Source organism: Panulirus ornatus, chromosome 10 (assembly GCF_036320965.1).
Source record: "Panulirus ornatus isolate Po-2019 chromosome 10, ASM3632096v1, whole genome shotgun sequence".
Taxonomy (NCBI): Eukaryota; Metazoa; Arthropoda; class Malacostraca; order Decapoda; family Palinuridae; genus Panulirus; species Panulirus ornatus.
Window position 1 is genome coordinate 5,446,699 of NC_092233.1, and position 13,302 is coordinate 5,460,000.

The 13,302-nt window shown below is 48.6% G+C and overlaps 1 protein-coding gene across 1 annotated transcript in view; it reads right to left on the reverse strand.

The window, feature by feature from the left end:
* LOC139750745 (otoferlin-like) overlaps positions 1–13,302 on the reverse strand; it is a 425,902-nt gene that overhangs the window by 52,141 nt on the left and 360,459 nt on the right. The window contains 3 exon segments of the mRNA XM_071665450.1: positions 1,620–1,802; positions 6,872–7,086; positions 8,045–8,062. Coding sequence (XP_071521551.1) covers positions 1,620–1,802; positions 6,872–7,086; positions 8,045–8,062 — 416 coding nt within the window.

Below are 13,302 nucleotides of genomic sequence, written 5' to 3' on the forward strand. Positions count from 1 at the left end.
ACCCACCATGTGTCCTATCCTGAGGTGAGGTTCTCTACCTCAGCTGAGGTCTTCTTCCTCAGCTGAGGTAGAGGACCTCAGCTGAGATTCTCTCCTTCGGTTCTAGTCGTCCGCCTCAGCGCTGGGTCACTCACAATCTGACACCTCAGTACATAAGATGAAGCTGTGAATTCAGTTACTACATAACAAAAGAATAACTCATCTACAAGATATAATTTTGCATAACTTGTGGTAATACGTAACTTCTGCATAACTAGTAATAATACGTAACTAGTGACAATAACGACTGGTAATAACTAGCGATAATACACAGTGCTTTCAACAACGGAAAATGCATCAAATATCTTGATGAAGAATCCAGATGTTAAGGCGGGTGTGGGGAGAGTGAAGCCACAGCGCTCAAGTTTGGGAGGGTGGAGGGAGTGAACCCATACCTCACACGTTAAGGGAGACGTGGTGGAGTGAACACGCAGCCCACAGGTTAGTGAGGGTGTTGGGGAGGCACCCTTGAGTGTGAGTGCCAGGCCAACTGGACTCCAGGCTGGGAGAACCCTATGAATGTGAAACTCTTCTTGACAATTCCATTTTTCTGTAGAGTTATGTGTTCTTCACCAGCATCTGCGTCTCTCTTAGCCACCATCGGGACACACTTGTCCCTGGACACTCTTGTCTCTGGACACTCTTGTCCCTGGACTGTCTTATCCTTAGCTAGTCTTGACTTTGGACAGTCTGGTCCCTAGATATAGTTTAGTCCCTGGACAGTCTTGTCCTTGGAATGTCATGTCTTGTCCGAGGACAATACTATCCCTGGAGTTTCACAGTGATGTCCTTGGACAGTCTCGTCCCTAGGTAGTCTTGTCCCTGGACAGTCTTATGGCTAGACTGTCTTGTCCCTTGACAATCTTATCCCTGAATAGCGTTGTCCTTCGAAAGTCTTATCTCAAGATAATCCTTGTCCCAGCCAGTCTTGTCCCTGGAACGTCTAGTCCTTAGATAATCTTGTACGTGGATAGTTTTGTCCTTGGACAGTCTTGCCCCTGGAGATTATCCCCCACCCACAGGACAGTGGTGGAAAGTGAAAACTCGCTCCATTTTCTGTGGTGGAACACAACCCTTCTCCGTTTTCTATGACGGAAGGAAGCAACACCTTCCTACCCCATTTTCTTTGGTGTTGACCCAAATGCCGTTTTCTTCAAAGCTACCTTTAGTGGGCTATCCACATCTAACACAATTCCCGGCGAATGATGTTTACATGTTAGTGATCTTAAACAACTAAGTTGATCAAGTGCCAAATGTATCTAAGAATTCTTAGTTTCTAGGCTTAGTAAAACCACCTTTTACTAGCACTAGTCAGTCACAAGTTTCTAGCATCGTTTTCCCTAGTGTATAATTAGTGTATATTCTAATTAGTTGATCTCACACCGGAGTCTCGGTAACTCTCTTTTCGTCACTCACAATTTCCCTGTCACTCTCTTCCTTCTCTCCCGGCACTCACCAAGGTCCCAGTCACTCTCCCTCTGTAACTCACGACTCTCTCTCCTAACCCCATTTCGTCTTCCGTCACTGCTGATCTCCCGCTGTCACCTCTGTCCCTCAACTCCCTCTCCCGTCACTCACCAGGAATCCCCGTCACTCTCCTCGTCGCTGGAGGGCCTGGCGGTAGAGAAGCCATCGAGGGAGTTACCAGCGTTGCCGATGGAGAGTTCGAAGGCCACTGGTTTGTCACTCACCCGCTTCTCGATCATGGCGGCCTCGTGGACGGTGGCGAAGAGCAAGAACTCCTCACTTTTGCCGTAGTTACTCTGGCGAAGACGTGGAGGGAAAACGGGAAGAAAACGGAATCAACAGATCGGATAATAACAACAGGGAGCATAATGATAAGAAAGATCATAACTATAAATCTAATGTTAATGAAACTGGTGATAATAATTACGATTATGATAATAATAATAATGATAATAATGATAATAACAATAATAATAATAAAAATAATAATAATAATAATAATAATAATAATAATAATAATAATAATAATAATAATAATCAACAATAGCAATCATGATAATAATGATACTACTACTACTACTACTACTGATGATAATAATAATAATAATGATAATAATAATAATAATGATAATAATAATAATAATAATAATAATAATAATAATAATAATAATAATAATAATGATAATAATAATAATAATAATAATAATAATAATAATAATAATAATGATAATAGTGACGAATTCCAAGCCCCATCAATGATCTCACCACAAGTATAGACTCCTAACATTCTTTCCTCCATCCCAATGGTTCAGTCCTCCAGTGCGGCAATACTTCGGTTCCTGACGTCTCAGAATGCATTCCTGGGGTTGGCGCCCAAGCGTCGCCTCTCAGGCAAGCTTTATCTGATGGCAATATAAATAGAACTCGCCACGCCTCTTCTTCCAGCCCTGGACTTTATGGTTGGGAGGAGGAGAAGGAGGGGGTCGCTGTGTGTTTGTCCAGGTGGCGTCAGTCCGATGGGTGATTTGCAATTAGAGTAGGTAGTTGTCTAGGACCGAGTGATTGATTACGTCTGTAATGGTTTCCTGGACTTGCAACACGTTCTGAAGTGTCTTTGTAGCGGAGGAACACCGGGCCCATATAACTGGTCGTCCCCTAGGTGTGGGGCGAGGGTATGTAACCAGCAGTTATCTTGCTGTAACTGAGGCGAGGGTATGTAACCAGCAGTTATCTTGCTGTAACTGGGGTGAGGGTATGTAACCAGCAGTAATCTTGCTGTAACTGGGGTGAGGGTATGTAACCAGCAATAATCTTGCTGTACCTGGGGTTACGTACCGTTCCAGTCACCTTGCTGTAAGCTGTAGCTAAGGTATGCAGGATTCCAATGCATCTGTTCTTTTGTTATGTTACTGATTCATTGATCCGCCGGAAAAAAATATCACATTGAAGTTTCTTCTCTCATTTGAATGTGTAATGCAATCATTTTATTCATAAGACTTTACAGCCACGGCCCCGTAAAGGGTCATAAATGAATGTTAAATGGACATTGGATCGGTTCCCCACGTCATTAATTCCCCTCCTGGAATTTTTCCCCTTCACCCTTGGCCTCTCCCCTTCACTGGTCAGTGGCTCCCCTCAATTACCATCGCGTCTCCCAGGGTTATAGTCCCACGTCCCACTCAGACCATGGGGTCCTGTAGGCTCTCAATGGTTAGTGGTTCTGTTTATCTACTTTCAGATTCCCTCAGGTCACTCACTGTCTCAGGTCTTCCCTCACATCTCAGCCCGGCGGTTGGGATTCCCTCAGGTCACTCACTGTCTCAGGTCTTCCCTCCCATCCCAGCCCAGAAGTAGGGGACGTGGGGAAGGGACTCTGGTGTCGTGATCTAAGGGGACCTGTGGGTGTGTCAGGGGAAGAGCGACCTGTAGCAGCCAGGTCAGCGTTGCTGTGGTCATCACTGCAGGTCACACTGTACCAGGAGGGAGTTGTACACTCGTGGGGGCGCCGTCTCTTAAACTTTCTCTACAACGATACATCTCTTTAATCTTCGTACACTGTTCGCGTTCACAATTTCAACACTCATCTTATTCAGTACATCCACAAACGCTGATATCATTAATGTAATTTCTCTGTTATATTTCTAAACAAGACCCCTGTCTAATTGATTGTTATGGTTTCTGGTCGTTCTATTTCTATAAGTTTCTCAGAACTGTTTACTCTCGACATCAACAACTTAATCTGGAAATCTAAGGGCGTTCTCAGGTCACCCCTTAATCTTCTCTCTTGCATAGTGGACAAATTGTATGGCCTATAACTTCTCACAGTAACTCAACTCGTTTCCTTGTGGGATTTTCTTTGTTTCCCTCCTCTGGACCTTCTCCATCAGGCTTTTGCCCTTCTTTAACTGTGGTGACTGAACTTACGAAACATGTTCTAGTTTAGCCTAACATACGCTGTTACTACTGTACTGAATATCTTTCTATCTACATACTTGACTGCAATTCTAATATTAGCCAGAAGACACTTTGTTTCCTAACTCTTCAACTGACGTAGAACTCTTTGGCGACAGGTGAAGGGGCGATGTCAAAACCCAAGTTTCTCTAACAAACAGAGTCCTTTAGATTATTTTCTGGTAAATGATATCAGAGCCTTTCACTCTGTCCCATTCTCAATAATTAACACACTCTCGGGTTGGAAGTCATCGACCATGTCCCGGGATAAATTCAGCGTTTGTCCAGGTCCCCTTGTATGTTCATGCAATCCTCGTCATTCTTCACTCCTCACGTCGCTGTCATATTCAGGTATGGACAGTGTGCCCATCTGGATTGAGCTCTATACGTTTTCCAGAGTTAAGTGCAAGCCACTTGACCCACAAGTCTTAACTGTATTGCACAAGTGGTGCCACACTTCACCTCGAGTGTTGAAGCAGTGGTGGTCCTCCTTCGCCTGGTGTCTGGGGAAGGGAATGCAAGGCTACATTGTAGTCATGATAAAGTCTGTAAATGCCACTGACACACATAAGGAGCACTGCCGTCCAGGGAAGGTCAACCGAGAGCCAATCCTTCGTCTCCCAGGTACGAGAGGAGAGGTCATGTGAGAGAACCGGACCTTAACGCAGAGGTCAGACACGAGAGAGAGAGAGAGAGAGAGAGAGAGAGAGAGAGAGAGAGAGAGAGAGAGAGAGAGAGAGAGAGAGAGAGAGAGAGAAGGCGAGGCAACTCATCTTCCCCCCAGAGGGACGAGATTAACCCAAGTTTCTTCCATTACCTTTGTGTTCCCTGCCTGAGCTGCAGTCTCTCCTCAACTGTCCTCGTGCCTCACTCATCCATCCATCCCTTGGTGTTGTCTGTCATTCGTCTCTCCATGTGTTTACCGTCTACTCTCTCCCTTGCCTCTCCCTTTTACTGTTATCTTGTTTCCATCTTTTATTCATACAGCCTTCCACATGTTTCCCTTACTTCCCATGCCAGCCACTCTCACACTACTCCTACTCTCACACTGATCCTACTCTCACACTGATCCTACGCTCACACTGATCCTACTCTCACACTGACTCGACTCTCACACTGATCCCACTCTCACACTAATCCCACTTTCGCACTGATCCCACTCTCACACTGATCCTATTCTCACACTGATCCTACGCTCACACTGATCCTACTCTCACACTGATCCCACCCTCACACCGAACCCACTCTCACACTGAACCCAATCTCACACTGACCCTACTCACAGACTCTCTCACTTTGTCATACTACTCTCCTCTCCTCTCTATTTCTTTATGTCAGCCGAGACGGCACGAGCAACTGATGCCTTAATGGAGGCCGTCTAATTAATTACCATAATTCAGTTGGAAAATCCTCGCCTTCTTCCTCATTTCGTTGCTTAACGTGAGGAGCGTCCGACAGGGGCTCCTGTGTGTTGGTATGTTGGTTGCTGGGCGGCAGCACGCACGAGGAGGAGTCGGACGCATGACCAACTGTTCTCTGGATGTTCATTGGTCGGTATGATATGGAATGAACCACTAATCACAGCTCGATACAGGCCACGGTAACCCCGCCCCTGATAGGTGAAATCGCTTGTACTGCGTCGTTGTCTTCCTGCTCAGTGGCTGTGACCTTGACTATTTCAGTGGCTGTGACCCTAACTATTTCAGTACCTGTGACCTTGACTATTTCAGTGGGTGTGACCTTGACTATTTCAGTGACCGTGACCTTGACTATTTCAGTGGGTGTGACCTTGACTATTTCAGTGGGTGTGACCTTGACTATTTCAGTGGGTGTGACCTTGACTATTTCAGTGGCTGTGACCTTGACTATTTCAGTGGCTGTGACCTTGACTACTTCGAGACTATCACCAGATTTCACATATTACGGTAAAGATAGCGATGCGTGGGACCTTCTTCAAGAACGCGGTCGGTGTCCTCCATAGCGAAGTGTCAGTGTACAGTTACTGAGCTGACACACACACACACACACATATGTGGTTCGGTGGCACGAGGTATATTTCCTTTGAAAGAATGCAGGTCCCTACTGGTGCTCCCTCGCCCACTTCATGTCCCCAAGTGGATGTGGCTCGTGCGCCCCTCACTCACCCCACCGTATGCCAATATTCCCATCATATTACTTGGAATCTTCTTCAATCTTTTCCTCCCCAAGATTCTCCTTTCCCTCCTCCTACAAGGGCTACATTCTCCCCTGGTCCCCTTCTTCTCCAGCATGGGCTGGATACCCTTCCCCTGTACGAGAAACAGGGACTCACACCTCACTTGCTAAATGGGGAGGATGCGTCTCCCCAACATCTGTATGGAGAAGGTCTTCCCCATTCACCTCATGTATGGGGAGGATGCGTCTCCCCATCACATGTATGGGAAAAGTCTTCCCCATTCATCTATGGGGGGAGGGGGTGCTTCCCACTCACCTCCTGTATGGGGAAGGTCTTCCCCACTCACCTCCTGTATGGGGAAGGTCTTCCCCACTCACCTCCTGTATGGGTAAGGTCATCCCCACTCACCTCCTGTATGGGGAAGGTCTTCCCCACTCACCTCCTGTATGGGGAAGGTCTTCCCCCTTCATATCCTGTATGGGGAAGGCCTTCCCCACTCACCTCCTGTATGGACTAGGTCTTCCCCACTCACCCCCTGTATGGGGAAGGTCCTGTATGGACTAGGTCTTCCCCACTCACCCCCTGTATGGGGAAGGTCTTCCCCCTTCATCTCCTGTATGGGGAAGGTCTTCCCCACTCACCTCCTGTATGGAGAAGGTCTTCCCCACTCACCTCCTGTGAGGGGAAGGTCTTCTCCCTTCATCTCCTGTCTGGGGAGGGTGTGCTTCTCACTCACCTCCTGCATGGGGAAGGTCTTACCTCCTGTATGGGGAGGGTGTTCTCCACCTCCACCTCGGAAGGTGCCACGTCCAGCTGGTCGGTAATCTGGCACCTGACGGAGAGGAGGATCCGGCCTCGGTAGGCGATGCCCTCGCCCAGGCCTGCGTTGAGGGCCGCGTGCTCGTCCATGACCGCACCGTCCCGCGTCGACCCGTACAGGTAGACGTACGCCGGGCCGAAGGTCGGCAGGAACCCTGCAAGGTCAAGGGTCACCACAGGGTTACACTGGTAAAACGAAATCGATTAATAAAAAGGGGGGTCAGGGTTGACGGGCATCAAGACACAGCAAGCATGTGTCTGGGTTGTTCAAGTTCTTAAGTACAAACATGTAAATAAACGTTTCGTCTTGTTTAAAATGAGACAAAGTGTCACTAAGAGGAGAGTGTTTACTAAGACACTCACTCAGGGAAAAGGAGACATTTTCAAGCTCATATCTAGTGAGGGAATGCGTTCGTAGGAGAACTATTTACTCTGGGTAACAAAGGGAAGGAAGGGAGACACATTGCTCAGAAGGTTTAATGATGGTAATAATGAGACCTGCGAGGAAATGTGGCGTTAAGGTCAGGTAAATTATGGCAGGAAGCTGGAGGAGGTCGAAGCTTAGAGGCTGTATGTATATAAGGGCCAGGTCATTCGGAAACACGAGGCTGTACTATATAAAAAAAGCATTTTCTCTTTTGCTGGAATAAAAAAGAGTTCGAGACTAGTTAACAAAGTCACACTTTCTTCCTCTTCAAAGAAAGAAGAAGTGGGTCAAAGGCCTAAGCAGCTAAAGGAAGCTAATACCATCTGCGTGTGAGAAGAGACCACAAGAAGCAGCAAAGATGCACACGAGTTCGATGATGATGTAAAAGCTATAGCAGCAGCAACAGCAGCAGCACCACCAACAGCAGCAGCAGCAGCAGAGCGGAACCCGAGCTTCTTTACTGAGAAGACAATCCAGGGATGCAGCTGTGGTGCACAATGGAAACTAAGAGCGCTGTATTCCCCCTCACTGGGAACGACCCCGGGGATGTGGGTGGGACAGTGTGAGGGGAAAACAAGATGCACAGATCAGGTCAGAGACCCAGTGAACGGTCTGGCAGGCAGGGGACCAAGAGGTAGGGGGTTATCATTTCCTGGGGGACTAAGAATACAGAAGGTGCAACATACCATGGCTCTCTGGGGCCCCTGAAAGACCGAAGAGAGAAAATACATATATACATCTGTAACACTTGTCAAACGTTCTGAGGATAACAAGTATGGGCAACACACACGTATGTTGCTTAGTGTGTTGCTGCTGGGTATTCCTGAGGGTCTGTTAATGTACCTCTTGTTGGAGGAGAGTCATCACACAATGGAAAACGACTCAGAACGAACCATGATATCCCCCATCCCCTTGAGATCCCATGGGAAACTAGTATATACGGTTTCCCCTGAGATAAGACGAGGTGCCCTCTGTTTTGCTGTCTTATTTATCATCGTTATCATGTGTTATCGTGTGTTATCCGCCTCCTGTCATAACTTTGTTATGGAACTGTCGGGTCTGGGTGTCGTCTGTCCTCCCCCCACGTAACCCACGGACACGACGTCTTCTGTGAACAGTTCAGTTCAAAAAAAAAAGCGTCTCGAACGTCTGGCGCAATGGACTGGCCTGCTCTCTCTCTCTCTCTCTCTCTCTCTCTCTCTCTCTCTCTCTCTCTCTCTCTCTCTCTCTCTCTCCCTCTAAGTCGAGGCCTTCCTGGTTCTTTACGGTACGGTATTGAGAGAGAGAGAGAGAGAGAGAGAGAGAGAGAGAGAGAGAGAGAGAGAGAGAGAGAGAGAGAGAGAGAGAGAGAGAGAGAGAGAGAGAGAGCGCTACGAAGTAAGGGAGGGGGAGGGGCGAGGCAAAGGGTTGGAGGAAGAACCGTCTTGGTGATAACACTTTAAATACCGCCTTTGAGAGGAACGTAAGGTCGCGACGGTCATGCCACGAGCAGAGAGCGCCAACCATGTCGTCATTCCCTAGCAAAATCATTGACGTACTAACTTTGTTATGAGATCTGTGTTGACATTTGAGAGTCACAAAGCGCACTGTAATTGCCAACTCACATTTGGTATTTGAAGGTAACGGAAAAAACACATATACTTTCCAGGTATGAACGGTGAACAACAGATCTGTTGTGGAATATACTACTTCAAGTATATCTACTCATTAGTATAACCAATTATAATCATAAATACTGTACTTGTACGACCGATAAACACAAGTTGATATGCCTGTCTAATACTTTAAAACTGGGAGTTCAAAAAAAAAAAAAATGTAATCTTTTATCTTTGTATTTGAAATCTTCGATTGATATGCGCCACACAAGGTGAGGAGGGAGGGAAGGCTGATCTAATCCAAGGTTAATTAAGATGATCAATCAAAGTTGGGGGACCCCCTCCTGACGAGGGAAGGTCAGGTCAACAATTCCTGGGTCATACGTGTGATTAGTTCACACACACCCTCCACCCACCCCACACTCAGCCCTGCTGTCCCACCCATACCCACCACACCCACCCACCCCTCGCCTGCATTCACTCAACACGCCCCTCCCCCTACACCTGCATTCACTCAACACGCCCCTCGCCTGTATTCACTCAACACGCCCCTCCCCCTACACCTGCATTCACTCAACACGCCCCACGGCTGCATTCACTCAACACGCCCCTCCCCCTACACCTGCATTCAGTCAACACGCCCCTCGCCTGCATTCACTCAACACGCCCCACGGCTGCATTCACTCAACACGCTCCTCCCCCTACACCTGCATTCACTCAACACGCCCCACGGCTGCATTCACTCAACACGCCCCTCCCCCTACACCTGCATTCACTCAACACGCCCCATGGCTGCATTCACTCAACACGCCCCTCCCCCTACACCTGCATTCAGTCAACACGCCCCTCGCCTGCATTCACTCAACACGCCCCACGGCTGCATTCACTCAACACGCCCCTCCCCCTACACCTGCATTCACTCAACACGCCCCACGACTGCATTCACTCAACATTCCCCCTCCCTGCCGTCCCTCCCATGCCCACACGCCTGCATTCACTCAACATCACCCACGCCTGCCGCCCATTTCCATACCCCCACACCTGCATTCACTCAACATCACCTACGCCTGCCGTCACACAACACGCCCCACGCCTGCCGTCACACAACACGCCCCACGCCTGCCGCCACTCAACACTCCCCCCCCCCACGCCTGCTATTAGTCATATAATCACATTTCAACCGCCACGCACACGCCTCCCACACAGGCTTACTCACACGCCCTTGCACGTACGCCCACCGTGACTCACACGCCCACACTCACACTCCCATCGTGTTTCAAATTTCCACACACACACACACACAGACACAGACACACACACACACACACACACACACACACACACACACACACACGCGCGCATATGCAACCCTTAATAGGCCAATATTCACGAAGGGTGAAGGCGGGAGGAAAGACAGGTAATGGAGTTGTGATCCGCTGGACTTACTGGGGTTGGAAACCCTCCCTCCCGCTGGATGGTGGGCCTGGGAGAGCACTGGGAGAGAGAGAGAGAGAGAGAGAGAGAGAGAGAGAGAGAGAGAGAGAGAGAGAGAGAGAGAGAGAGAGAGAGAGAGAGAGAGAGAGAGAGAGAGAGAGGCAAGGTGAGGTAGGAAGAGCAAAGAAAAAGGTGAAAAATAGTCTACTTCCATTAGTCTGTCTCACTATCTATTTGTCTGAATGTGTACCTATCTATTTCCATGTCAATGACGTACATAGTATATTTCAGTAGATCTAAATATGTTTTTCTATGACTCCATCTATTTTGGATCTATTTCCACACATGTGGCTGGCCAGGTGTGGCACACAGGTGTCCATCTCTCTGTCTCACAAGCATCTTACGTTATCAGTCATTCCTTCTTGATATCCAAAACTTCCTTTGAATGAATTTGCATATTTAAAAGAGTCATTTCCATGAAAAGATAAAAGATTGACGAATGGGATTACGAAGAGAATGAGAATTTAGGATGGCTTCTGTGGCTTTGACTCTGCAGTTGAGGCCAGTGCAGCCAACGCAGAGACAGGGACAAGATTGAATAAATAAACTCATACGCATACTACATACGCATACCACATACGCATACCACATACACATACCACATACGCATACCACATACACATACCACATACGCATACCACATACCACATACACATACGCATACCACATACGCATACCACATACGCATACCACATACACATACCACATACGCATACCACATACACATACCAAATACTCATACCACATACGCATACTACATACGCATACTACATACGCATACCACATACACATACCACATACGCATACCACATACGCATACACGATCATGGAGGGCCATGTCTGTGGGATGCGCAGGTTAGGAGAGCTTATGAAACACACCAGAATTATGATCGTGTGTGTGAGTGACGGACGAAGACCATTCATAACTCAGAGCCGAGGATAAAGACACACACACACAAACACACACACACACACACACACACACACACACACACACACACACACACACACACACACACACACATCCGGTTAGGAGAGCCGAAGAGTGATCAATGACCTCCGTGTTGACATATGACCTCCGTGTTGACATATCTACCATGAAGTGAGCCGGGTGGAGGGAGGGAGGGAGGGTCAGAGAGGAGGGTGATACATGGGTAGCGAGCACCCTAGACTTTTCACACGGCATACGAGACTCGCACACGGTATACTACAATGTCACGTGGTGTACTAGATTTCACACGGTATAGTACACTTATACACGGCATACTAGACTTTCACACGGTATAGTACACTTATACACGGTATACTAGACTTTCACACGGCATACCAAACTTTCACACGGTATATCACACTTACAGAAGGTACACTCGTCCTTCACACGGTATATTCGATTTTCACACGGGTAATTAGACTTTCACACGGTATACTAGACTTTCACACAGGTAATTAGACTTTCACACGGTATACTACACTTTCATACGGCAAACTACACTATACTTCCGCCCAGTATATCAGACTCTCACACGGTATACCATACGGTCACAGGGTATACTGAGGCATTAGGAACATTGAATACACCTTTCAACATAAGTCTGATGAAGTTTGTTTACACTGGAAAACCCACAAGGCACAGAGCAGATGACGTAACGCGATGAAAGCAGTTAGCAGATGACGTAACGCGGTGCAAGTAGTTAGCAGATGACGTAACGCGGTGGCAGTAGTTAGAGGGGGGGGGGAGGCCATAATTACACGCCTAATGAGGAGGTGAGGGACGAGACTTTGAAAACTAATTAATCACAAAGGGATCATGATGCCGGACTAGTGCCTAACAAACCTCCAACTTCGTCTTCACGTCAGGTTTAAAGACGTCATTTGAGCAATGGTCAATGACGCTCACGGGACGTGTGCGTCCGGAGAGGAGGAGGAGGAGGGGACATGCTCACGGGACGTGTGCGTCCGGAGAGGAGGAGGAGGAGGAGGAGGAGGGGAAATGCTCACGGGACGTGTGCGTCCGGAGAGGAGGAGGAGGAGGGGAAATGCTCACGGGACGTGTGCGTCCGGAGAGGAGGAGGAGGAGGGGACATGCTCACGGGACGTGTGCGTCCGGAGAGGAGGAGGAGGAGGGGACATGCTCACGGGACGTGTGCGTCCGGAGAGGAGGAGGAGGAGGGGACATGTTCACGGGACGTGTGCGTCCGGAGAGGAGGAGGAGGAGGGGACATGCTCACGGGACGTGTGCGTCCGGAGAGGAGGAGGAGGAGGAGGGGAAATGCTCACGGGACGTGTGCGTCCGGAGAGGAGGAGGAGGAGAGGGAAACCTGACCGCCAGTTGATGTAGGGGCTACGATGGTTGCTGATGATGATGATGATGATGGCTGAGAGGAAGACGACGGCGGGAGAGAGAGAGAGAGAGAGAGAGAGAGAGAGAGAGAGAGAGAGAGAGAGAGAGAGAGAGAGAGAGAGAGAGTGCACATCACAGGACCAGTGCTCCCGGCCGTGGATCCACCGCCCGTTTGACCCCTCTCGACTCCTCTGACGTGGGAGGCCGTCTGCTACTGACGTGTTCACTCAACTCCAACCGCACACAACACCCTCCCCAGAGCTCACTCCTCACTCCTCCTCTTCCTCCTCCTCCTCCTCCTCTTCCTCCTCCTCCTCCTCCTCGCCCCGCCCCCCTCAGCACAGACACAAACACAATTTCGGGGGAGCTTCTTCTCTTGTGAACTGAGACCAAGATCCTGGCCAACATTACCGTTTCCGTCGCTGGGAAAAACACTCGCCAGGGTTGTGTCGCGCGGGGCGGGGAGGTGTTTGCTGTGTGACCCGGGAGGTGGGTTCGTCGACACGGGTCATCG